This window comes from Desmodus rotundus, chromosome 7, assembly GCF_022682495.2.
Source record: "Desmodus rotundus isolate HL8 chromosome 7, HLdesRot8A.1, whole genome shotgun sequence".
In the NCBI taxonomy this organism is placed as follows: Eukaryota; Metazoa; Chordata; class Mammalia; order Chiroptera; family Phyllostomidae; genus Desmodus; species Desmodus rotundus.
This window is the reverse complement of record NC_071393.1, coordinates 43,806,492-43,833,579: the sequence shown is the minus strand read 5'-3', so window position 1 is coordinate 43,833,579 and position 27,088 is coordinate 43,806,492. Positions and strand designations below refer to the sequence as shown.

General features: G+C 35.5%; 1 protein-coding gene across 3 annotated transcripts in view; it reads left to right on the top strand.

The window, feature by feature from the left end:
- TOGARAM1 (TOG array regulator of axonemal microtubules 1) overlaps window positions 1–27,088 on the top strand; it is a 91,067-nt gene that overhangs the window by 23,087 nt on the left and 40,892 nt on the right. For 2 of the 3 annotated variants that reach the window (XM_053927482.1, XM_024573948.3), the window contains 6 exons: window positions 11,125–11,430; window positions 12,534–12,796; window positions 15,123–15,355; window positions 17,801–17,901; window positions 20,085–20,234; window positions 26,017–26,115. In XM_053927482.1, the coding sequence (XP_053783457.1) occupies window positions 11,125–11,430; window positions 12,534–12,796; window positions 15,123–15,355; window positions 17,801–17,901; window positions 20,085–20,234; window positions 26,017–26,115 (1,152 nt within the window). The remainder of the gene's footprint in view (window positions 1–11,124; window positions 11,431–12,533; window positions 12,797–15,122; window positions 15,356–17,800; window positions 17,902–20,084; window positions 20,235–26,016; window positions 26,116–27,088) is intronic. The other variant, XM_053927483.1, reaches the window with a different exon arrangement.

The following is a 27,088-nucleotide window of genomic DNA, read 5'->3' as shown; positions in this document are numbered from 1 at the left end:
AGGTATACTCATCCAAAAAGTTATATTTTAATAAATTTTTTAAAAATTTTTATTGTTATTCAATTACAGTTGTGTGCCTTTTCTCCCCATCCCTCCACCCCACCCCAGCTGAACCCACCTCCCTCCCCCACCTCCACCCTCCCCCTTGATTTTGTCCATGTGTCCTTTATAGTAGTTCCTGTAATCCCCTCTTCCCACTGTCCCCACCCCATATTTTAATAAAAATTTTAATAACATTTCTATAACTATTACCCTAAAATGATGGGTTTCATAATCATGATATAAATGTGATTAAAATTGGTGAGTTTCTACTCATGGTGAAGATGAGCATTTTAAAACCAAGTAATTGAGAGTAACATTGTCCATTAAGGAGTATTGTGTTAGCAGAAGACAGTTATTTTCAATAACAGTTTAAAATTTTAAGGCTACTTAGAATTTATTATGTCACCTGTTTGGAACCATAACTTCCTGACTAGCTACCATTTCAGATCTCTTATAGAACAAAATGAATGTTTGAGGCTGTCAGTTATATGGATTTTGGATTTGAAGGGGTTTTAGAGCTTTCCACACTAATTAATAGCTTTATCAATTACTATTTAAAAGTAGGGTCAAATCAAATATTTTTAGAGATATTTTAATTTTTGTCATGTATTAAAATTTTTTGAATGATAGGGATGTACTTCTGTATATATTTGTTGATGAAAAAGTAATGCCTATTTGAAATTAGTAAAGAGGACTTAGTTAATATTGTACTTACATTTAGCTACATTTTTCCTCCACACACTCCAAAGGGCCACATGACTCCATAAAGTTTTTCTTTGTATTGTTGTTCCCAATAAAATAGTCTATCTTTCTTAATAATATAGTTATTTCCTAAATCTTAGCCAGATAACTTTGGAAATCATAATTAGTAGAAACAGAGAAGATTCTCTGTGCTGTTTAGCATGTTCCCGTTTATATTACCTTTGTAATGTAATGAATGGTTACATTACCTTTGAAGACTACCTTCACTCTGAATGCTTAATCAGATCTTTGTAGTGTACCCAATTTTCTGCCTCTCAGAATAATTATTAGAGCAGCTGCTAAAGAGATACCATGTTTTTCTAATGTCAAGATTTAACTTTCTAGTAAGGTATATAATTTATACATAAATTATATATAAATTTATATTTATGTTTTATAAGTATATATTAAAAATTATATAACTTATTAGTTATATACATCTCGGTCCTGAGAAGATCAGTACCACCACCTTCTCAGCTGACATTCTCCATGGTGCTTCTGAAGGACTTGAGGTGTGAATGCCACATGCCGAATTAATTAGAAGTTCATTTTTAGTTGACTATGCTATTACAGTTGTCCCAGTTTTTTTCCCTTTGCTCCCCTTTACCCAGCACCCCACTGTCCCTTCAGCGATCCTCCCTCCTTTGTTCATGTCCATGGGTAATATGTGTAAGTTCTTTAGCAACTCCATTTCCTATACTTGCTCTTAACATCCCTCTGCCTATGCTGTAACTACCAATTTGTATTTCTTAATCCCTTTACCTTTCCTCCCATTCCCCCAGACTGGCCCCCCCACTGGTCACCATCCCAGTGTCCTCCGTATCTGTGATTCTGTTTCTGTCCTGCTTGTTTATTTTGTTTTTTAGATTCAGTTGTTGATAGATACGTATTTATTGCCATTTTAGTGTTCATAGTTTTGATCTTTTTTAAAATATATCCCTTTAACATTTCATATAGTAATGGTTTTGTGATGATGAACTCCTTTAGTTTTTTCTTATCTGGGAAGCTCTTTATCTGCCCCTCCATTCTAAATGATAGCTTTGCTGGATACAGTATCTTGGATGTAGGTCCTTGCCTTTCATGACTTCAATTACTTCTGTCCAGCCCCTTCTTGCCTGTAAGGTTTCTTTTGAGAAATCAGCTGATAGTCTTATGGGCACTCCTTTGTAGGTAACTATCTGCTTTTTTCTTTTTGCTTTTAAGATTCTCTCTTTATATTTAACCCTTGGCATTTTAATTATGATGTGTCTTGGTGTGGTCCTCTTTACATACATCTTGTTTGGGACTCTCTCTTCTTCTTGGACTTGTATTTCTATTTACTTCACCAAATTAGGGAAATTTTCTTTTATTATTTTTTCAAATAGGTTTCCAATGTCTTGCTTTCTCTTCTCCTTCTGGCATCCCTAGGATGCGAATGTTGGAACGTTTGAACTTGTCTGAGAGGTTCCTTACACTGTCCTCGATTTTTTGGATTCTTTTTTCTTCTTGCTGTACTGATTGGATGTATTTTGATTCAATATGTTCCAAATCATTGATTTAATTCTTGGCCTCATCTACTCCACTGTTGATTCCCTGTAAATTGTTCTTTACTTCAATTAGTATATCCTTCATTTTTGCTTGGGTCTTTTTTATGTTGTTGAAGTTCCTTCAGCATCCTTATAACCAGTGTTTTGAACTCTGCATCTGATAGATTGCGTATCTCCATTTTGTTTCATTATTTTACTGGAGTTTTGTTCTTTTTTAATTTGAGTCATATTTCTTTGTGTCTTCATTTTGGCAGCCTCCCTGTGTTTGTTTCTTTGTGTTAGGTAGAGCTGCTTTGACTCCATGTCTTGGTGGTGTGGCCTAATGTAGTAGGTGTCCTGTAGGATTCAGTGGCACAGTCTCCCCTATCACCCAGGCTGTGTACTGGAGGTATGCCCTCTGTTTAGGCTGAGTACTCCCTGAACAGATTAATGGGAGGGATTTATGTAGTCCAGAAAGCTGGTAGGACTGGCTGTGAACCCTGGCCAGCTACCACCTCTCTCCATGGCTGGTGGAGGTGGTTGGGTGGTTCTCTGAAATGGTCTGTAATTGTCCGCTAGGTGTGAAGGCCCTGGGGTTTCCCAGGTTGTTCAGGCCAAGGTCATCCTCCACCTGTGTTCTGTATGCCCCCTCGGCATAAGCTATAAAGTGATCTACAGATGGCTCCTGCTAGTGCCAGGCTTGGGGCCACTCAGCCAGAGGTATGAGGGGCTGGGCTGAGCTGTTGCTTGTTTGGGCAGATTTAGGAAGGTCTGAAGCCTATGCTTAGCACAGCCCTTCGTATGGAAAACCCACTGCTACCAGCTTGGGTGGGCCCGTAAGTTGGTTGGGGCGGATGCTTGGGTAATCATCGGGGTGGGGTTTACTGTGTGAGCCAGCGTGATGGAGACTCAGATATGGTGCCACCAAACCGTGGTTCTGTGTTGGCGGGCTCAGAAAAGGTACACTAGCCTCTGTCTTCTATTCTGTCTGGGAAGAAGCTGTCCTCCAGCTCTTCCCCTGATATTTCAGCTCCTGCCTGTATGCCTCTGGCATCTTTCAAGCTGCTGCCCTGGTGCTGGAGCCCAGAAGGAGTGAGTCTGAGTAAGTGTGGGTGTGGTGTGGGGCCTTTTAAGAGAGGCCTGAGCATCTTGCAATTTATTCTGCTGACCCAACACACACTGATTTTATAGCCAAAAGTTATGGTGACTTACCTTTCTGGCACTTGAACCCTGGGCTGTGTGCTCTAGTATGGGTCTGGATACCTCTTGAGATATCCCTCCATTTTATATCCACCACACATGGGTTTGGGACCAGCCAGTTCCTTGTCTTCACATCTCCGCCTCTCTCTGCCTCCTGACCATCTGGATGAATATGATTTCTTTGATTCCTTAGTTGTCAGGCTTCCATACAGCTCGATTTTCTGATAGTTCTGAGTGATGGTTGTTCTACAGTTTAGTTGTAATTTTGCTGTGGTTGTGTGAGGAGGTGAGTCACATTTACCTACGCCTCCATCTTGACTGGAAGTCCTTCCTGTCCCAATTTAAATGTTGCAGCGAGCCACACTAAATGTTGCAAGTGTTGGTACATTTTGTTGCATACCATTGTTTCTATTTATATGCATAAAAGGTGCGATTTCTGATTTGTTTGTAAAAAATATATGTAAATCTCTTCATAAAAGGAATATATAATGAGAACTAACATGGAAGCACCAGAATTTACTAATAAAACACTTATCATTGAAGTCAGGAAATCAAAGTTTTTGTTCGATGTATAAATGTGTGACCACTGTAGCCCATTTTCCATCCAAATAAAATCTAGGTATGAGTAGAGGTCCCAACCATGTCAGATACGAATTAAAAGTAAATTATATCTATAATATATATAGTTGTTTAAGTATTCAGAAGAACTTTGTATTTGTTAGTATACATACGCTAGGTCTTTTTCATGGGAAGTCTTCAAAAAAAAGATATTGAAGGAAAATTTAAGGGAACCTCCTGAAAGGTTACAAGTAGACTTATATTAGTTGGGGAGTAAAATGAAAAGGCAGGAAAAGGCAAGAAAAAAGTATCAAAGAAAAAAACAATAAATAGGAAGCACAAAATAAGACTGTAGAAGTAACTGAATGGACAGAACATACCATTTAAATAACAGAAATGAGTAGATTTTTAAAAACTGAAATGCTGTGTTTAAGTCACACCTAAAATAGATCAAAGTAGAAAGAGAATATCAAGCATGGAAAACATATACAATAATCCCCTTATTCATGGTTTTGATTTGTACAGTTTCAGTTGCCCTGAACTCAGCATAGATCCAGAAATACTAAATGGAAACATTCTAGAAATAAACAATAAGTTTTAAATTACATGCTGTTCTGAGTAGTGTATGAAATCTCTTGCTGTTTCACTCGTCTCTCTCAGGACTTAAATCATTCCTTTGTCCAATGCATCCATTCTGGATACACTACCCACGTATTAGTCACTTAATAGTTGTCTTGATTATTGGATTGACTGTTGTGGTATTACAGCGCTGGTGTTCCAGTAACCCATATATTACTTAGTAGTGGCTCCAAAGCGTGAGAGTAGTGATGCTGGCAATACAGATATACCAGAAAGAAGGCATCAAGTGCCTCCTTTAAGTTTAAAGGTGAGTTAGTACAATAAGATTTTGGAGAGAGAGAGACCACATTCACTTCACTTAAATTTTTTTTTTAAATCCTCACCTGAGGATATGTTTACTGATTGGGGGGGTGGGAAGAAAGAGAGAGAGAGAGACATTGATTGGTTTGCCTCCCATATGTGACTGCACTAGGGATGGAACCTGCAGCCTAGGTATGTGGATCAAACGAGGATCAAACTCGCAACCTTTTGGTGTATGGTTGAAGCTCCAACCAACTGAGCCACCCAGCAAGGGCTCAATTCACATAACTTTTATTACAGTAAATTGTTATAATTGTTCTGTACCACTGCACCTAATGTTCTTTTTTATTATTAGTTATTGTTAATTTTTTATTGTGCCTAATTTATAAAGTAAACTTTGTCATAGATACATATGTGTAGGAAAAACAGTATATGTAGAATTTGGTACGATCTGTTGTTTTCAGGCTTCTATTGGTGGTCTTGGAACCTATCTCCCATGATAAGGGGGTAACTATTATGCTAGACAGATACTCGAAGCAGGTTATAAAAATATTGATGTTAAGGTAAATGTACGTACTAAAAGCTAAAAACACTTTCAGGGCTAAAAAGGGTCATTATGATTTAAAAAAAGAATAATTCACTAAGAAGATTTTAAGAAGACTTAAAAAATGTGTGTGTGTACATGTACATGTGAGTGTATATGTATAATTTGAAAAAATTACAAGGACAAAATTAACGAATCTACAAATGTTAGTGGAAAGTTTTATTAGGATAAAGAAGTTTGCAATCAGTCAGGGGTCCCCAACCCCCAGGCCACACCAGTAAGGGTCCCATCTGTGGCCTGTTAGGAACTGGGCTGCACATGAAGCTTTTCTGAGTTCCCCTCCTGTCTCCGTCCCCTTCCCTCCCCACTCCACAGCAGGAGGTTAGTGGCTGGGAGCAAGTGAAACTAACCTGAGCTCCCCCTCTTGCCCCGCCCCCCCCAGCTTCTCCTCCTGCCCACCCACCCCTCACATCCATGGAAAAACCAGTCCTGGTGCCAGATAGGTGGGGGACTGCTGGATTAGATGATACAGCATATTTGAACAACACAACTGACAAGCTTGTCAAAGTTATCTGAGAAATACAAAAGCTGAACAGATCTATAATCATTAAAGGAAATTTAGGTTTAAAATTTTACACATAAAAATAAACAAAATATCCCAGGCCCAGATGGTTTTCCTAGTGTTATGTCAAACCTCCAAGGCAGAGGTAAATCTTATACAAACTTAAGAGAATTAAGAAAGAAAGAAGGCTCCTTAATTCATTTTATGAAATAAGTGTAACCTTATTAATGTCATGACCAGATAAGGTCAGTGAATAAAGAAAACAAAGGGTGATCCAGTCTCGCTTTTATGAAAGTTGAGGTCCTAAACAGTGTTACAGGAAACCAGATCTACGTATTCTCTAGGAATGTGTTTTTAAAACTTGCATGTTACACATTATGTCTAAGCTGATGTTTTCCAGAATAACCTGTAGGTGAGCCTTATTGTAGCAGGAGAAAAACCATATAATTGTGTTAATAAATAAGAGTAAAAGCAATTGATGAAAATTCAACATCCATGCATAATTACAAATTCATAACCAAGTAAGAATAACTTTTTTGACCTGATAATGATACCTGTTAATACCAATAGCAAATATACTTAGTAGTAAAGCATTAGAATTCACTTTAAAGTCAAGTACAAGGAACAAGTGTTCACTGTTACCACTGCTATTGAGCATTTATTATTAATTCCTCTAATTGAGACTAGACATTGTTTAAAGATCTAAAGATCAAAATCTAATAGAGAAGATAATTAATGAGCAATAAGAATGGAAATAAGTGCTTTGAAGAAAAATAAGGCAGTGCGAGGGAACGGAATGTGAGAGGGAAGGACTTTCTGAAGCAAGAACATTGAAACAGAAATCTGAATGACGTGAAGCATTAGACCACATGGATATGTGGAGAAAGAACATTCCAGGCATTGAGAACAACCACATACAAATGCTCTGAAGTAAGGCCATATTTGGCCTTTTTCTAGGAATAAAAAGCAGGGATGTCAGTGGAATGAGTTAGGGGGAGAATAATTATAGGACATAACATGTGGCCCTGTAGGGCATGGTAAGAATTTGGGATTTTATTCTGAGTAGGTTGGGAGGTCATTGGAGGTCTTTGAGAAGAGAAATGGCTTCATCTGACTGCCTTTTAAAAGGATCAGAGCTGCTATGTAGAGAATAGGCCTTGCAGGAGTGGGGGCCAGTGCAAAGCAAATGAATTAGGAAATTATGGCAATTGTAAAGGTGAGAGACGACATGGTTTGTGATAGAGAAGAAGCAATGAAAGTGTTGAAAGTGTTTGGATTCTGATGTGTGACGTGGCTGTAAAGTTTGGAAACATCAGTAACTATTTTACATGTATAATAATGTAATATGAATAAGCCATTCATTCTGTATTCATCTAAGTTTCCAGATTTAGTGATCATCCCGTATTGCTAATGTAGAGCCAGTGAGATTTGTTAATGGGTTAGATAAGAAGTTCGAGAGAAGAGAGGAGTCAAGGATGAGTCCAACACTGTTGGCCAGAGCAACTTGAAGACTAGAGCTGCCATTTACCAAGAAGAAGAAGACGAGGAAAAGAACAGATCCGCCTTGGACATCAAGAGTTTTGTTTGGATATGAAATGTTTGGGACATCTGTCTCTGTAGAGATGTCAAGTGGCATTTTGATGTTGAGTCTGGATTCTAAGGGGAAATTAGTTGTAAAAATTTGGTAGTCATTCTGTTACCTTGTTCCAGGAATGCCTAGCCTTAATTAAAAGTACACAAGTTGACAACAGAGAAACAAGAAATTCATTATTCCCAGATAAAACATGGTACAATGTAGTGGTTTAGAGCACAGGCTTGGGAGCCCAAATGGCTGGGTTGATATCTCAGTTTTATAATTGCCTAAGTGGGACTTTCAGTAATTTACTTAGTATTCCTTTGTACTTTATTTTTAAATCTGTAAAACAGAAATAATGCCTACCCACATTTTTGTAAGGATTAAATTAGTTAACACCTATAAAGTGCCTAGAGTGCCACTTGGCACAGAGTAAGAGCTCAATAGACAGTAGCTCATTGTTATGATCGGCATAGCACCATTATTATTCTTATCATGATTAGGTTGTCTACATAGAAAATCCTAAAGGATATATAGAAAACTATTAAAATATTAAATAAGAAAGGTTGACAGGTGTAATACTAAGATGTAATAAAGTTCCTGAACATTAGCTACTTTCAGAAAATGTAGGGTTTTTTAAAGTATATTTTATTGATTATGCTATTACAGTTGTCCCATTTTTCCTACCTTTATCCCCTTTCCACCCCACCTCCCTCCAGCATTCCCCCTCCTCTCTTAGTTCATGTCCATGGGTCATACATACAAGTTCTTTGGCTTCTCTATTTCCTATACTATTCTTAACCTCCCCTTGTCTAATTTGTACCTACCAATTATGTTTCTTATTCCTCATACCTTTTCACCCATTCTCCCCTCTCCCCTGCCCATCGATAATCCTACATGTGATCTCCATTTCTATGATTCTGTTTCTCTTCTAGTTTGCTTAATTTGCTTTTGTTTTTGTTTTAGGTGTGGTTGTTAATAACTGTGAGTTTGTTGTCATTTTACTGTTCGTATTTTTTTATCTTCTTTTTCTTAGATAAATCCTTTTAACATTTCATATAATAAGGGCTTGGTGATGATGAACTCCTTTAACTTGACCTTATCTGGGAAGCACTTTATCTGCCTTTACATTCTAAATGATAGCTTTGCTGGATAGAGCAATCTTGGATGTAGGTCCTTGCTTTTCACAACTTTGAATACTTCTTTCCAGCCCCTTCTTGCCTGCAAAGTTTCTTTTGAGAAGTCAGCTGAGAGTTTTATGGGCACTCCTTTGTAGGTAACTTTCTCCTTTTCTCTTGCTGCTTTTAAGATTCTTTCCTTAATCTTTGGTCTTGGGTAACTTAATTATGATGTGTCTTGGTGTGTTTCTACTTGGATCCAACATCTTTGGGACTCTCTGAGTTTCCTGGACTTGCACGTCTAATTCTTTCACCAGACTGGGGAAATTTTCCTCTAATAGTTTTTCAAATAAGCTTTCAATTTCTTGCTCTTCCCCTTCTCCTTCTGGCACCCCTAGGATTTGGATGTTGGAACATTTAAAGTTGTCCCAGAGGTTCCTAAACCTCTCCTCATTTTTTTGAATTCTTGTTTATTCACTTTATTCCTGTTTAATGTTTATTTCTTCCTTGTGTTCCAAATAGTTGATTCGAGTCCCAGTTTCCTTCCCTTCACTGTGGGTTCCCTGTATATTTTTCTTTATTTCACTTTTCATAGCCTTCACTTTTTTCCTCTATTTTGCAACCATACTCAACCATTTCTGTGAGTATCTTGATTACCATTGTTTTGAACTCTGCATCTAATAGGTTGGCTATCTCTTCATCACTTAGTTGTTTTTCTGGAGTTTTGATCTGTTCTTTCATTTTGGCCATATTTTTCTGTCTTGGCACACCAGTTAGGTTGTAAGGGGTGGAACCTTAGGTATTCGCCAGGGCGGGGCAACCCACTTTCCTGCATTATGGCTGTATGTGGGGGAGGGGTCCTAGAGGAAACAGTGCTGCTTTCTTGGCTCTTACCCTGCTTTCAGTCACTTCCTCCACTACCCATAAGCTAATTGAGCCCTTCGAGGTCCTGCACTGATTCCTGTGTGGGTGGACTTATGTATATTTTAGGACCTGGTGGGCCACTCCAAGAGGCTCTCCCATGAGACTGGCTGTTTCTCCCGCCTCCACAAGCCCCACCGATTTTCATAGCCAGAGGTTTGAAGCTTTATTTCCTGGCTCTGGAACCCTGGGTTGGGCAGTCTGTCTCACTCCCCAGTTGTTCCTCCTGGCTTACACATACCTGGATGTGGGAGTACCTGGTCCACTACCTGCTGCCTTGCCCACTGGGTCCATAGCCACCAGCTTGCTGCACATCCTCTCCACCCTGCTGCCCGGCTCTGCCCTTTCTACTGGTCTGGATGAATGTTTCTTCTTTAACTCCTTGGTTGTTGGACTTCCATACAGTTCTATTTTCTGGCAGTCCTAGTTGTTTTTTGTTTTTAATTTGATTGTTATCCTTCTTTGGTTTGTGTAGGAAACGAAGCATGTCTATGTATACCTTATCTTGGCTGGTAAAATCAGAAAATGTAGTTTTTAAGGAATCGTAGTATCAGCAAGATTTGTTAATATTTGGAAATCTAACAAAGATTTGCATATCCTTTATTATGATAACAAATACTTTTTTTGGGAGACAGGAAAGAGAACTGAGTAAATTAAAAGATCCCATATTTTTAAATAGGGAGACTCAATATCAGGAAAATGATAGTTATTTCCAGATTAACCTGTAAATTTAGTATCATTTCAAGCAAAATCTCAACAGGATCTTCTATAGAGCCTAAGAGGCTGATCTTGAAATTCATATGAGAGAAAGGAGGGTCAAGAATGGCCTAGATCAGGGGTGTCGAACTTATTTTCACTGGGGGCCACATCAGCCTTGTGGTTGCCTTCAAAGGGCCGAATGTAGAGCTCCTTGTCCGTAGTTAAGGAGTAGTTTCATTTATACAGTACTAAAAATTACATTTGGCCCTTTGAAGGCAACTTTGAGGCTGATGTGGCCCCTGGTGAAAATGAGTTGGACACCCGTGGCCTAGATAATTCTGAAAAGACCAAAATGGAAGGGAACTTATCTTATCAAATAGTGCAATTATAAATAAAACATTGTAATAGGTATAGATAAATAGAGTAATGGAACCATTAAGAAGCATCTAAGAATAGACCCAAATGATATATAGGAAATTTATAGATGAAAGGGAAAGAACGAGTGGCTCAAAAAGTGGCACTGGGAAATTGTACTGTCTACATAGAAAAAGATTAAATTGGATCGTTACCTCACAGCATACAAAAATATAAATGCCAGATGGAAAAAACCTTAATGTGAAAAGCAAAAATCTTAAAACTGTTAGAAGTTGTATATACATACATATATATAGAGAGAGAGAGAAAGAGAACACATTGTCTCTTATTTTGCTTTCAATTTTATAGTGTATTGGTTTCAGGTATACAGCTTAGTGGGAATAACACACTCTTTTGTTTTATTACAGTGTATCCTAGCCTGAATTTTGGCAGTAAGACACAGCAAACATTTGGTAATCAAACAGAACGTGCTTCATCATACTCTGGCCCAAATCCAAGTCCAGGAGCCTACATCCTTCCATCCTATCCTCTCTCATCACCTCGAAGTAGCCCAAAACACACCTCTCTTACTGTATCTCCAAAGAAGTCCCAGGATAATTCTGTTAATTTCTCAAATTCCTGGCCTCTTAAAAGCTTTGAAGGAATATCCAAGCCAAGTCCTCAGAAAAAGGTTGTCAGCCAAAAATCATCTGGCCCCACAGGAAGAAATGATGGTAAAAATTAATGCTTTTTTCTTCAAATTTATCTTTATGCTTTAAATTAGGGTTACTAGATCTTTAAAAGCTTGTAAATTACATTTATTTCTGTGCATTAGTAAATATTTGGAAAAATAACAGTATTTAACTAGATCAAATGTGTAATATAAAATTCATTTGAAATTGTCAGTTCTTTTTCTCATATTGCCATTTAAGAATCCTTTTTCAGAACTAGGCAAAAAATAATGTTTTGTAATGGACACAACCATGAACAGCCTGAGAACCTACTAATGAATTTTGCCTTTACAAATATAAAATGTCATTCATATAAATACTGTAATGTCTAGTATTCATTCAATAATTATTGAACGTTTGGTGTATGTTAAAATTACTTTCATGAGTTTAGTTTTTAACTAAAATATTCATAACAATAGCCCACTCCAAACATGAAATCAGCATATAAGTTTATTCAAGGCAGATTCAGTCTCAAAATGAAAATCTGTTAAAGGCAACCTCTATGTTGCACATGCTTTTCTATCCTCAGTGTCTGAGGTAGGATATTTCACCTTTAAATGGTGCTAATGTTCCACTTTATAAACATAAGGTCACTTTAACTCATAGTCAGTCAATTTTATCACTTTGTGTTAGAACTGAACCTTCATAATTTCTCTGAATTTGTCTTTTCCACAAGATCAAGTATTGTATTGAAAGCTGAGACGTTATTCAACTTGTTCTCCTCAGTGACCAGTGTTACTGCTTTGCATATAGTAGTCCTTCAAATGTTGCTGATATAATTAAATCAAGCAAGAAAAGTATCTGTTCTAGTTTATTATGGACATTACCATACAAATAATAGTCATGGTGATGTGTATGAAGATAGAAATTTAACTTGGTATTTAATATTTTTGTTTATATAAATAAATTTGTGGTGGCTCATTTTTGTTATGTTTGTTCAGGGAACAGTGATCCTTTTATCTCATTTTAAGTAGTAATCTATTTCTAAGAAAAGATAATGTGCCTTCTAATTTAAAAGCACCATATTCTAAACACTTGTGATTAAAACTTCCACTTCTCTGAAATTAAAAAAAAGATAAAAAGTAAAATATACATTTTTTATGCAGGAGAAAATTCTCAAGAAAAACCTTCTCCAGTTCAACTTACACCTGCTTTGGTGAGATCACCATCTTCCCGACGGGGCCTGAATGGGACTAAGCCTGTCCCTCCCATCCCAAGGGGAATCAGCCTTTTGCCTGATAAAGCCAATTTAAGCACAGTGGGACCCAAGAAGAAAGAGCCTGATGATATTTGGAAAAGTGAAAAAGATAGTCTTAAAATTGATCTTTCAGAATTAAGTATCAAGGATAAAGATTTGGATCAAGAAGAGGTTAGAACTAAATATTGTTTCTAATTATTTTAGATGCTTATAATTTTCTATGATATAGTAGTTTTATTTGAGTAAAAATCAAGTAGTGCTTAATCCCAATACATGTTTTCTTATTTATAAAAATATTTCATATTCATTATGGAAAATGTGGAAGCTTTAGTGAAATACTAGGAAGAAAATTCATCACACCAAATCCCACTGCCCAGAATAATTTACTGTTAATATGCTATAATGTGTTTTACTTCTAGTATTTCTTATATGTATATATATATTTTTAGGCTTGTTTGTTTTTGTTTTTAATTAAAGGTGCCCTGGCCAGGTATCTTAGTTCATTAGAGCGTCACACCAATGCATACGCTGGGGTGTGGGTTCCATCTCCAGTCAAGGAATAGACAGGAAGCAACCAGTGAATGCATAGATAGGTAGAACAACAGCTTGATGTCTGTCTGTCTCTCTCTCCCCTCCCCCTTCTTCTCTCTCTCTCTCTAAAATCAATAATAAAAAAATTTAAATTAAAAGTAAGTATAACATAGCAATATACTCTTGCATTAACCCTTCCCAAATGAAAATTTGTCATTTGCTTCTGTTTTGTAAATAAATGAGACACACGGGGCTATACTTTCAGGGATCATTTCTATAGTATGTTAAAAAATGAGACATAATGTAGTTCCCTCCCCATTCTTGAGTATGTCTTTTGCACATGTGTGCAAGTTTATTCATCTTTATGAAATTGAGATCGTATTGGATACTCATCTTTGACTCTTAAGTCACTGCATTTAAACTATTAAAATGTATTGCCAGTATGATAACTGTATATATTAATATGCCAGAGAAGGAATGTGGCTGCTATATAACTTTGGATTCAGAGCCCTGTTTTCATAGATGCTTCCTTTTTATCATTTCAGTTTGCCTGATGTCAGGTTAAAAAAGGTGTTTTACATTATTAACTATGTAAACTGAAATATTAGATATTGAAACACTAGATATTGATCATTTTGTGGTCTTTAATGGATTTTAAAGATGAAAGCATGTACAGATTGTTTGCTTAATAAAAATAAATATTAATGCATATTTTAAAAGCATTTCTTTAATAATAAGCATGTGTAAAACTAATAAAGTACCAAAATTGGTTCTTAATGAGTTAGTCGTTCCAAATTCTAACTGCTTGTAAAAATCTTTCATTATTTTTATGTTTATTTTTTCAATTGTCTTTCAGTGGTACTTGGAAGGGGATTTATTTAAAGAAAAAAACTTAAAGAGGCACTTAACTACAATAATTCATAAATGTCATCTGATTATATATTTTCACATTGTGTTTATAACTTTAAAATAGGCCTTTTTCTTTTATTGTATAATTGAAAGGGTAATTTAAAAAAAAATTTTAGAGACAGAGAGGAAGGGGGAGAGACAGACAGGGAGACAGTGGTAGAAACATTGATTTGTTATTTCACTTATTTATGCCTTCATTAGTTGATTCTTGTATGTGACCTGACCAGGGATCGAACCCACAACCTTGACATATTGAGACGGCACTCTAACCAAGTGAGCTACCCAGCCAGGGCAAAAGGGTAATTTTTTTAATATAATTAATAGTAAATGTAAGAGGATACTACTCTGTTTGGATGTTCAATCTTTCAAAGATTTACTAAAGAAATGGCCATACTGTTGAATCAGCTATTATAATTGTTATAATCAAAATGTAAACAAAACACAGCTTATGTATATTTCTGTGTTCCTTAATTTGTTCATATTTTTATTCCCAACCTTAATGTATTAGTTTCAAATAATGATTTCTGCTCTGCATTTCTAGAAATACTTGCCTTTAGGAGTTATATAAAATGATCTGTTATTCTCTGAACTCTTAACTCTGGCAAGGTGGATGTGAACGTTAATATTTAGAAAATGGATTACTTTTTGCTAATCTCATAGAACTTCTAAATAGCCACATAAGCACACAAGTGACGTAAGATTAGCTGGACCTCTGTGACCTTAACTCACTCTGCTACCTACCATCTGATTCAATGATTCATTTATTAATTGAATTATTGCAATATGTTAGTCTTTGTGCCCAGTGCTGGAAATGCCGTGGTGAATAATAGCTTGAGATCCTTCCTTTTGAGGAGTTTACATCCTAGTGGGTTGTTTATAAATACCTAAGTGATGAAATCTTTATTTATACTATGTGCGGAAATGTTAACATCTATCTGGTTAGTACTGAATTGAAAAAGAATGGCTAGCTAGATTTGATTAATGGATTTTAAAGTCTAAGAAAAGCTTTTACTAATGTAATTATTTTGTAAAGTTAATTATTTTTATTTTTTCTTAGATGCAGAGCTCTCTTAGGTCCCTTCGTAACAGTGCAGCTAAGAAAAGAGCAAAACTGAGTGGCAGTACTTCTGACCTTGAAAGCCCTGATTCCGCAATTAAGCTTGACTTGACTGTGGATTCCCCATCTCGGTCTTCCTCTCCAAACATCAGCTCTTACAGTGAAAGTGGAGTTTACAGCCAAGAATCAATGACTTCTTCTCTGTCTACTACTCCCCAGGGAAAGAGAATAATGTATTTTATGTTTTGACTTGTTAAATGAAGGCTAATCTGTAATCTATTTCTGAAGCCCTGATATCATATTTGAAAAAAACCTTCAAAACAATTTTCTAATTTTTAAGATGTTGAAATACATTTAAAAGACAATGGAAAAGTTTAAACATATTACTTTGCTTGACTTTGGTTTGAGGTGGTAGTGGAGAGAGACAGCACAGTCTCAGCTGTAATCTAGAGCACCTAAATTAACATGTATATATCTGTTCTCCCAAGCCCCATTTTTTTGATTGCCTGTCTAAAATTTATCACAATATTCCTTGTTTTTTAGATCTTCTATGGGTCATTGACTCTTTGACAATTGACCTATAGGTGATATTACTGCTTTCATTTAAAACTCAGCACCAGTTTCCTCTAATTTATGGGTAAACACCACCTAGCTGTTACTCTACTGTTTCTTGTATTCCATTATTTTGTAGAAACTTAGGACTTCATGCCATGGCTTTTGCAGCCCTCTTAGGAGTTGTCTTAAAGCAGTAGTGTTGGAATTAGAGTCCTGGCAACCCCACACTGACAGAGAGTATTTTTCAGCGTAGCAATTTGACAGATTTTTAAGATTACCTCAGTAAACTCTTAAGTCTTAAACAGTGATCCCAACTTTATTTGTGAGATTTCTGTGACAAAATTTTAGGGTTTTAGGGAATCCTTTCATTCTTTGTTATAGACAGTAACCTAAGAGTGGAGTTGTTTGGTCATAGGGTAGATACACACTCACTTTTTCAGTAACTGTTGAACAGTTTGCTCTGATGCTTTTGTAGTTTTACATTCGCAGCAGCCATGTGTGAGAGTTCTAATTGTTTTACATACTTATTAGCACTTGATCTTGTCAGTCTTTTAAATTTTATTTTCCTTTAATTTTATCCTGAATCATGTTTATATACAGCTATTAGATGTAAATATTTGAAATTAAATTTATTTTCACTTACGTGAACTAGAACCACAATATAGAAATTGCATAGTCAAAGAAGAGATAGTGTTCTATTAACTTTAATGAAAAAAGGTGTTTTGTTTTAGCAGTTTATAGAATTAAACTGAATTTTTGTGTCCTGTTAGAAGTTTTTCTCATCCTATGATACCATTTTCATTTTTAATTAGCAGGTTATTTTGCAATTTTGCAAATTTTTTTCTTACTGGAAAGTCCTTTGTTATAATTATCTAGGTAGACTAATGCAACATTTTAACAAAATGAATTTGGAATGGATATGTGGGCTGGTAAAGTAACTGTTTTTTCATTGTTATGAGACACTTCAAATATATATTTATCTTTTTCAAATACATATTTACCTTTTAGACCTAAAGTCCTTCCCTTCCATCAGTGTGAAATTTTATGTTATATACTACTACAGTTGCAAGGTCCTGTAAGTAATTTGGTACCCAGTTGGGAAAAGAAATTCATTTGATACTCTAACATTTAGAATTCACTGTTCCCTCTGTTGCCTCATGGAGTTAATTTCTTCCAATACTGAACTCTGTGAGAAGTGAGTTCAATATACCTTTGTATATGGACTGAATTATTTTTAATGAATTTAGTATTTCTGCATTTAAGTTTAATAGCTTTAGAGCAATTATTCCCAACCAGCTCACATCCTGCCTTTAGAATCATGGCCAAAGAAAGCCACTACTACTTCATGTGGGGTCTTCATCCTTAAGTGGTTTGGGGAGAAGAAATTGTTGAGAACCATACTTCTAAAGACTGAAATACTTTCTTTCATACAAGTGAACTTTACTGAGTATAAAAGTAAATTTATAGTAATCTGTTCTAGAGAAATTACTCTTCTAAAATGTTTAACTGATTTCTTGATAGGCCAATGAACAAATATGCCTACCCAGTTATGAAGAATTATACTCCATAATAACTCTTTTTTATGATATCTGTCACTGGACTGTCATAGAGCACATTGTAAGGTACACTGGTCAGTACCTTACAGCACTCACTGATTTCAAAGTTTCCTTACAGTAAGATTAACATTCTTCAGTTTGCTTTCTCTGTGAAACAAGGCCTGTAGGCCTTAATAAAGTCAGGGAAATACAGCAAATGGTAGTCCAAGAGGAAAGTGGTGTTATTTACTAAACTCATTTGTTGCTGATCTCTTATTTATCATATAGTTAAGTCTCTTTTTATATTATTATATATGAAGGAAGATAGTATATTAGATAATTAGAATCATTTGATTTAGTTTGGAATGGACTCTCTTTGGATTATTGGTTTTTGGACCCCCAAAAAAGATTATTACAGTAAAAGTTGGAGAGTTTTACATTCCTTTGGCCATCCTCTCATGAATAATTAAGAATGACTGTATGTTAAAAAGGTTGGAAGTTCAAAAGGTGAACTAGGAGTACCAATACAAAAGAATGTTTGATTCAAGATCACAAAAAGTTTACTGAAATTACTTTGTTTAATTGTAGGTCAGATGTATTTCCAACATTTGGATCAAAACCTTGTCTAACAAGACTTTCTTCTGCAAAGAATAAAATCTTCCAGATAGCTGAACAAAGCCCTAGTATAGGTATTGTATGACTGTTTTATAAATATGATTTTTAGAAAGTATGATTTTTATTGTAACTGATGTCAAAAATGATAATGGATTCATTTCAGAGTTAGAATTTTATAGTTACCAGTCTGTTCTCTATATCTTTAACCTTTTTTTTCATTCCACATGAAGAATGTACGGTATTTGTCTCTTTCTGTCTTATTTCACATATTGTGATGTCCAGAAGCTTCATCCATGTTGTTGCAAATGGCAAGATTTCATTCTTTTCTTATGGCTAATATTCCATTGCGTATATGTATCACATCTTTTTAGTCCATTCATCCATAGGTAGATACTTAAGTTGTTTTCACGTCTTGGCTATTGTAAATAATGCTGCGGTGAACAGGGAAGTGCAGATATCTTTTCAAGGCAGTGCTTTTGTTTTCTTTGGATATATACCAAAAACTGAAGTTACTGGATCATACAGTAGTTCTCTATTTAATCTTTGGAGGAACCTCCATACTGTTTTCCATACTGGCTGCACTAATTTACATTCCCACCAACAGTGCGTAAGTGTTCTCTTTTGTCCACATCTTCACCAATACTGTTTATTTCTTGTCTTTTAGATAATAGCCATTCTAACAGGTATGAGGGGATATATCATGATTTTTATTTGCATTCACCTGATGATTAGTGATGCTGAGCATCTTTTCATGTACCTGTTGGCCATCTTTATATTTTCTTTGGAAAAGTTTCAGTTCAGATCTTCTGCCCATTTTTAAATTGGATATGAATTTTTTTTGCTATTGAGTTCCATGAATTTCTTAAATATATTTTGGAAATTGACGCCTTAGCAGATATGTTATTTGCAAATATTTTCTTTCATTTTGAAAGTTGCCTTTTCATTTTGTTGACGATTTCCTTTACTGTGCAGAAGCTTTTCGGTTTGATGTAATCCCACTCATTTTTAACTTTTTTTGCCTTTACTTTTGTTGTCAATTCCAAAAAATTATCACTAGGCCTGTTGTCAAGGAACTATTTGCCTAATCCATTTGGGTTGATTTTTGTGTATTTTGGGGTTTTTTTATAATCCTCACTTGAGTATATGTGTCTATTGATTTTTTTTTCCAAAAGAAATATTGATGTGAGAGAGAAACATTAATCGGGTTGCCTCCTGTATGTGACCCAACCGTCACACCTGCAACCTTTTGGTGCACAGGACAGTGATCCATCCAACTGAGCCACCCGGCCAGGGCTAAAAACGTTATATTTTATTATTACTACTTAGTGGTTTATGTAAGAGCTATGCATAAAAATGGGTGGTGACTCAAATATATATTACCTAGGGTTTTCATTTAGTAGATGTTTTGTGGTTTTTCTCAGCTGTAGAGTATTAGGTAGTATAGGGTGGTCAGTTTAAACATTGAAACATATAGATTAAATGTTTGGTATTTGTTAAAAAGAGGTCTATGTAGGGTTTTGATTTATTTTTAATTCAAATAGGAATGTAACGTTTGGGAATTTATAACATGCTAGGCACTGTGCTAAGCCCTTTACATCTGTTTTCCTCATTTCACCCTCACAACAGTGCTGGAAGACTGTTATCCCCATTTTACAGATAAGGTTAGGTGTGCTGCCCAGGTTCTGTCCCTGGTTTAAGTGGCGGTGCTGTGATGTAAAGCCAGGAAGCGAGATTCCAGATTAGGAGCTCTTACTCACTATGTAGTGCACTGCCTCAGCCAGACCAGGATAGACCCATTACACAAGAGTGGGGGCAAAGAGAGGAATGAGGAATATAGGCATCTCTCAAGACACAGTTTAAACATTCTAAGTAATTTTTTTTCTTTGTGTTGTAAAGTTTAAAATGTCATTTAAACATTAAGTGCTTGTCATATTTCCAAATATACGTATGTTTGATTATCTCTTTAATGTTATAATGATATGGTTTTATATTTCATTGTAATTTTAAAGTCTGTTTTATAAAATGTTGTAGGATGGCTTATAATAAACGTTCTTACCTGCTAGTAAGTAAAAAGTGTTATAAAATTTAAAATAAGATACAGCTTAAAAAATCACTGTAATGTTATAATTTCAACTGCTATGTGACTGACATTTTTAAAAGGCTAGAAGGCAATATAGATTTAGAGGGAAGGTATGTATCTCTCTACCATATTACCGAAATCATTCAAATAAATATTTTTATGTATTTTATTTTATAGGGATTACAACAACCAATGTAAGTGTAATTGGTCAGCGTATGAACTCCGGGTTTGGATGTGGTGATTTTGAAGATAATAGGTCATACGACATTTCATCTAGTGTTTTAAAAATACAAAATAAGGAACACCCAAGACATAAGCATACAAAAGGTTAGTAAATTTCATGACAAGTTAATCTTTAAGATTGAATGTCTTTAAATCAGAATCCTTCCTAAGCATGCCAATAAAGAAGCATTAACTGAGATTTGTCCGTTCTGAGATTTTTTTTCTCTTACCCTTCTGCTGATAATGTTGTTACTTAAATAATTTAGCTAAGTAGGAGAACATACCAATTCATCTATTGGCTGTGGGCTTGCCTGAGGAGCCATTGCAGGATAGCAGCTGCCTAACAGGTTGAAACTAGAGAATCCCTATTGATACCGTCCCCTACCCCCAGAACACACACACGCACACACACACACACACACACACACTTTTTTGTACGACATTTTACCACTAAGATGGGGTGGAGAAATCATCTGAGTAAGTGACTCTCAAATGCCTACTTAGGCTGCATCCATGAGTAAAACTGCAGAAAGGAATGTATGATAATTTCCCTGTAGGAGAACCTGGGAAGGCTTCTTTGTTTTCCCTAATAATTTACATTCTTTGTTTGCTTTTTTAACTTAGTTAGCAAGTAGCATTTCTATTACTGCCCTGTCCATTTTTACAGAGATCTTATAGCTACATTTTAAAAATTTCCTTTTGGGTAAGGAGTGATTTTGAAGGGTATAAATATTTAAATAGAACAATTAGAAGTCATCCAGTAAGTGTAAGTATAATCATCCAGTAAGTGTAAGTGTAATCATCCAGTAAGTGTAAGAAGCTGTCTTTTTTTGAATGGCAACAGTGGTTGTAATGTCAACCTTTGTTATTTCTGATATCTTTAGTCATATGTGTGTAGGCAATTAGGCATTCCTGGACATGTATATTTTTTGTGGGAATGACTCAAACTAAGTTAAGAGAACTTGGTTAGAAACTTTTCTTTTCTTTTCTTTTTGTAAATTCCTTAAAATTCAATCCATAATATAATTCAGTATCTGTTCTTTGTGGAAGAGATCAGTTATTCATTGTGGGGTTTTTTCTTTAAAGATTTTATTTATTTATTTTCAGAGAGAGAAAGAGAGGGAGAGAAACACCGATGTGTGGTTGCCTCTTGCATACCCCCTACTGGGGACCTGGCCTGCAACCCAGGCATGTGCCCTGACTAGGAATTGAACCGGTGACTGTTTGGTTCTCAGGCCGGCAGTCGATACACTGAGCCACACCAGCCAGGGCAGTTATTCATTGTTTTTATAAAAGAGAATGACAGGGTTTTTTTTCATATTTACATGCGTATTTTATGTCTCACATAAAACAAATCAAATACAAAATACAGTTTTCCTTCTAAAGGTAACTCATACCCTAACATATAATTTTTTAATATCTTTATAATGATAAGTGTTTTGAAATAATTGCTAAATATATTCATTCACTACTAGTGGTATCCATTGTTAGACAGCAGAATCATAAAAATATTTATATCTTTTGACCAGCAGTTAATTCTACTCCAGAAAATTACTTCATACTCACACTTCCAAATCTAAACCCAACATGATCTCTCTAGTCGACAATAATAAACATGTTCAAAACCAAAATTACCGTCCTTTCAGACCTGTTTCTCTTCCTTTGTTACCCATTTCTGTTAGTAGCATCAGCATTTTCCCAGTTACGGAGACTTAAAAGTTTAGCATCTTTTCCTTACCCTCCCAGTTTAGTCAGTGACCCATTCTACCAGTACTTCTCAGTTTAACTTGGGCCTTCATTACCTCTCCCTGATAATTACAGGAGTTTTCAGATGAGACATCTTACCTTTTATTTTTTGTCCCTTTTTATGCAGGCTGCATACTCATCCAGAATTCTTTCTTAAGTAAAGACACCCTCTCTTGCATATTCAGAATCTTTAGTGGTTCTCTGTTCCCACATAATAAATTTTCTACTCTGTAGCTTAATTTTTCATATCCTTAAGAATCTTACCGTAGCTTAACTTTTTTTTGCATGATTTCTTACTGTTGTACCTCCTTTCGTGTCCTATGCTTTTGCATTTTTAATACTAGTATTTTTCTTAGTTAGCATGTATAGTCTGCCTACATGCCCTTTCCCAATCTTAATGTGTCCAGATCATGTCTGTTCTTTGAATACTGGCTTAAAAGCCATTTCTTTAGAAAACTTTCCCCACTGTCCTGGGCTGAAGTAGGATAAGATACTTAAAAATAAAGATACTATTATCTTTGTATCCCTCTTATGCTTTGTACATGAAGGTGTTCAGTGCCACATGTTAACGGAATGGAGTGGTGATGAGCCATCCAAAACTAACAGTGTAGTCATGGGCATAGTCACTAAAAAATTACATTCTCATATCTGCTTAAATACTGAGTGCAGTGGTACAGTGAATGGAAAGGCTTCCAGAAGAAATATCACAATGAGTTGCATATGTGAGTGAATTTGTATTGTAAGAAAACTCAGACTTTTATAGGATTAGATCTCAGAACCACCTCTTTTTCCTGTTCCTGTCCTCTGCTGGTTACCCTTCGAACCTGCTCATTTTCTAACACGATAACAGTCTGGAGCCCAATGAATGACTTGAGAAAGTGATTAATATGGATGCTTGGAGTGTTAGCAGACTAGACTCTATGAGTTAGTATTTTCTCTTTCTCTATGTGAATATATTGGACAGGATTAACAAAAAGAAATTATATAAGGGTAGTTTATATGTAAAGGACCTTTTAAAATATTTTCCTTTATACTTTAGAAGTGAAGTTTGAGCAATATTTCTTTCAGTACATCTTCGTTTAGAAGAAAATATAGTGTAAAAGTAACATTAAAAATGATTAGTTATGTCAGCCTCTCTGATAAATGAAGTTAAATTACTTAAAGATAACATGTTCTTTATATATTTTCTCATGAAATAGTTGGCATGTGCTGTCACGGTGAACGTTAATTTTGATTATTCCAAACTATACTTAAAGGAAAATGTGAAAAATGATCACCTACTTGGGTTTCTTTCTTTAATCTCTGCCATGTTCACACATAGCCAAAACAAGTCATTAGCTTTAGCAAGTTAGCAAAGTAATTTATCCGCTTAATTTTTGTCACATTTTATTTATTAAGTAATTACTTTTGTCTGATACATATAATTATTATTTTTCATGTTCATGCAAAGATATGCAAAGATATGAGTATACATAAACAGGTTTTTCAAATAGAAATACTGTACATGTTCTACTCTTTGCTTTTTTTTTCTTTAAATAATTTCTTATTTTTTTACTTATACTTGACATACACTATTATATTAGTTTCAGGTGTACAACCCAGTGATTAGACATGATATAACTTACTAAGTGATTAGCCCAGTAAATCTAGAACCCGTGTGACACCACATACAGTTATTACAGTATTATTGACTATATTCTCTATGCTGTACTTTACGATCCCATCCATGACTGTTCTGTAACTACCGATTTATACTTCGAAATCCCTTCTCCTTTTTCACCATCTCCCCAACACCCCTCCCATCTGGCAACTGTCAACATAATCTCTGTATCTAAAGTCTGTTTCTGTTCAGCTTGTTCAATTATTTTGGTTTTTAGGTTCTACATGTCAGTGAAATCATACGACATTGTATTCCTCTGTCAGACAGATGTCACTTGGCATGATACCTTCTAGGTGTACCCATGATATTGCAGATGGCAAGATTTCATTCTATTTTTGTGTCTGGGTCATATTCCATTGTACATAGCCACCACTGCTTTATCCGCTCATCTGTTGATGGACACTTAGTGTGTAAATAAGGCTGCAATGAACATATGAATGTATAAACCTTTTTGATTTAGTGCTTTGGGTTTCTTTGAATAAACACTCAGAACTGGAATTGCTGGGTCCTTCTTTGTCTCCTGTTATATAGTCTGTGTTTTAATGTCTATTTCATCTGGTATAAGTATTGCTACCCCAGCTTTTGATTGTTTGCTTGTTTGTTTCATTTTCAGGAAATATCTTTTCCATCCCTTTACTTTCAGTCTTTGCATGTGTGTGTGTGTGTGTGTGTGTGTGTGTGTTTTAAGATTTCATTTATTATTTTTAGACAGAGGGGAAGGGAGGGAGAAAGAGATGGAGAGAAGTATCAATGTGTGGTTGCCTCTCACATGCCCCTTGCTGGGAACCTGGCCCACAACCCAGGCATGTGCCCAGACTGGGAACTGAACTGGCGACCCTTTGGTTGTCAGGGCAGCATTCAATCCATTGAGCCGCACCAGCCAGGGCTATGTGTGTTTTTTGATCTGAAGTGAGACTCCTGTAGACAATATATGTAAGGGTCTTGTTTTGTTGTTCATTCAGCCTCCATATATATGTCTTGTGATTGGGAGACTTTAATCCACTTGCATTTAAGGTAATTGTTGTTAGATATGTATTTATTGTCATTTTATTATTCATATTTTTAATCTTTTTTTCTTCTTGTTAGAGAAGACCTTTTAACATTTCTTATAATACTTGTTTGGTGGTAATGAACTCCTTGAGCTTTTTCTTGTCTGGGAAGCTCTTTATCTATTCTTCAATTCTAAATGATAGCTTTGCTGGGTATAGTAATCTTGTAGTAGGTCCTTGTTTTTCATCAGTTTGAATATTTTGTGCCAGTCCCTTATGGCCTGAAAAGTTTTTTTTTAAGAAATCAGCTGACAGTCTTTTGAGATCTTCCTTGTAGGTAACTAACTGCTTTTCACTTGATGCTTTTAAGATTTTCTCTTTGTCTTTAACTTTTGGCATTTGAATCATGATATGTCTTAACGTGGGCCTCTTTGGGTTCATTTTGTTTGAATTTCTCTGCACTTCCTGGACTTGAATGTCTATTTCCTTCACCAGGTTAGGGAAATTTTCTGTCACTTTCCCATAGCTTTTCAAATCTTTGCTCTCTGTCTCTTCCTCAGGGGACACCTTCAGAGCTGAGACATCCTTCTCGATTTTTATCTCCCTCATGTTCATGTGAGATAAGCTCGTTCCGTGTCTCTGCCCCTCCTACCAGTTTCAGTGTGGCTGCTTCTTTATATCCTTAGTTGTAGGACAATCCAGTTCATCTGATTTCTGGAGATTATGAATGATGATTGCCCTGTAGTTTAGTTGTATTCTGATTTGGTTGTAGGAGGATTTGAGTACTGTGTTTACCTATTCCTCTCTTGACTGGATTTTTGCTTCGTTTATTTAAGCAGTTTTTAAATAAAATTTAACATGGTTAACTGATTTTCTGTCACAGGCCCTAAATTAATTGTATTTTGCTTATTTTTTCTGCCTCATAACATTCATCTGACATAGATTTATTGAGTACCTGCTGTGTGCCAAGCACTGTAGTAATTGGCCCTGGAAAAGAATGATGATCTATACTAGACATAGGTTCTGTCCCCATAGAGCTTAAAGTTGAATAGGAGAGAGGATAATTAACTAAATAATTACAAACTGAGGTAAAAGTTGACCTAGGAAAGTACAGATTGCTGTGAGATTGACTTGATGCGTTTCCAAGGGTTAGAGGCTTTACTTCACGGTTACCCTTTTGTGACTCAACAGTCATGCTCTGCCTCTTTTCTTGTGCATCTTTCCCACTAACCCGGGCATGTAGAACCTTCCTAAAGGAAGGAGAGTTTCTTTTCTCTCTGGCGCCTAGTTTATACTAGGTATTCTTGTGATAAACATTTATTGAATTAATGAACATGTGTGAATAAGTACATTGTAAATTCTTTGTATGAAATAAATTTCCACTTTAAAAAAAACGTATTATAAAAAAGTAAAATAAAATGCCATATTATAGTATCATTAAATACTATATAGTGTATAAGTATTTTTAAATGTGGGGTTTTTTTTTCTTTAGGATTTACAGGGTCATCCTCAAATTTACAACAAATTTCCAGTTCTGACTTCACATCCACAAATACCTTATCAGAAGATTCAGTAGTAGTTGTTGGAAAAGGTATTTCAAAGTTATTTAGCTTTTTAATGATATTTTATGTTCTTTACACATAAGCAAAATATATCAATAAAGAATGACAAGAATGTGATTCAGGTGCTGAACAGAACTTTCTTTTTGAAAAGTTATTAAATTAAAAGAATTAGAAGTGAATACTTCACGTTTCTATTCTCTAGACTGCAGTCAATTCATGTCAGTAATTTTCAGAGAAATTTTTTGTGTACATAATGGCTACAGTTTGGATACTTCTAAGACCTTTTTAGGGTAGCTAAGGCAGTTTAACCATAGTTTAAGTTCAAATGGTAGTTCTTATTTATAAGCTTTTAGTAATCAGTATAACAGTATAATTTTATTACTGCTTATATATTGTCTAGTCAAATCAGAATTAACACCTGATATATATTTCAGGGGGGTTAGGGGACCTTTGAAACACATTTGCAAATATCCTTTAAAATTAGGTGGGGTTTTCCAGGTTTATTTATGTTTAATTGATGAATAAAATTATAAGATACTTACAGTGTAAAACTGGATAATTTGACATCCATGTACATTGAGAAAGGATTCCCCTACCACATCCCAACTAGTCTATTTTTTAATTGAAAAACTAGAATGTAATGATAGGCATAAAGGGTATACATCTTATTTTTGGTGAATACAATGAAATGTCTGGAAGGCTTTCCTAAATTCTTTGCCTGATAGAGTCTCATTAGGTTATTTGAAGGCCCTCCTCTGATTGCTTCCAACCTACTCTTACAAACTTACTTTCTGTTATTTTTCTACTTGCCTCGTGACACACCAAACTAATTTATTCACTCCACATACAGGCTTTATACTTGTTGCTTTAGCTCTGCTTATAAGCATCCGTATTTTATAGGATGTCCTTCCCTCCTTCCTCTTGTCTCCAAATCCACTGTTTTTTCCAATCCCTGCTCAAATCTTTGTTCCTTGAAACCATCTAAAACATTGAGCATACCAA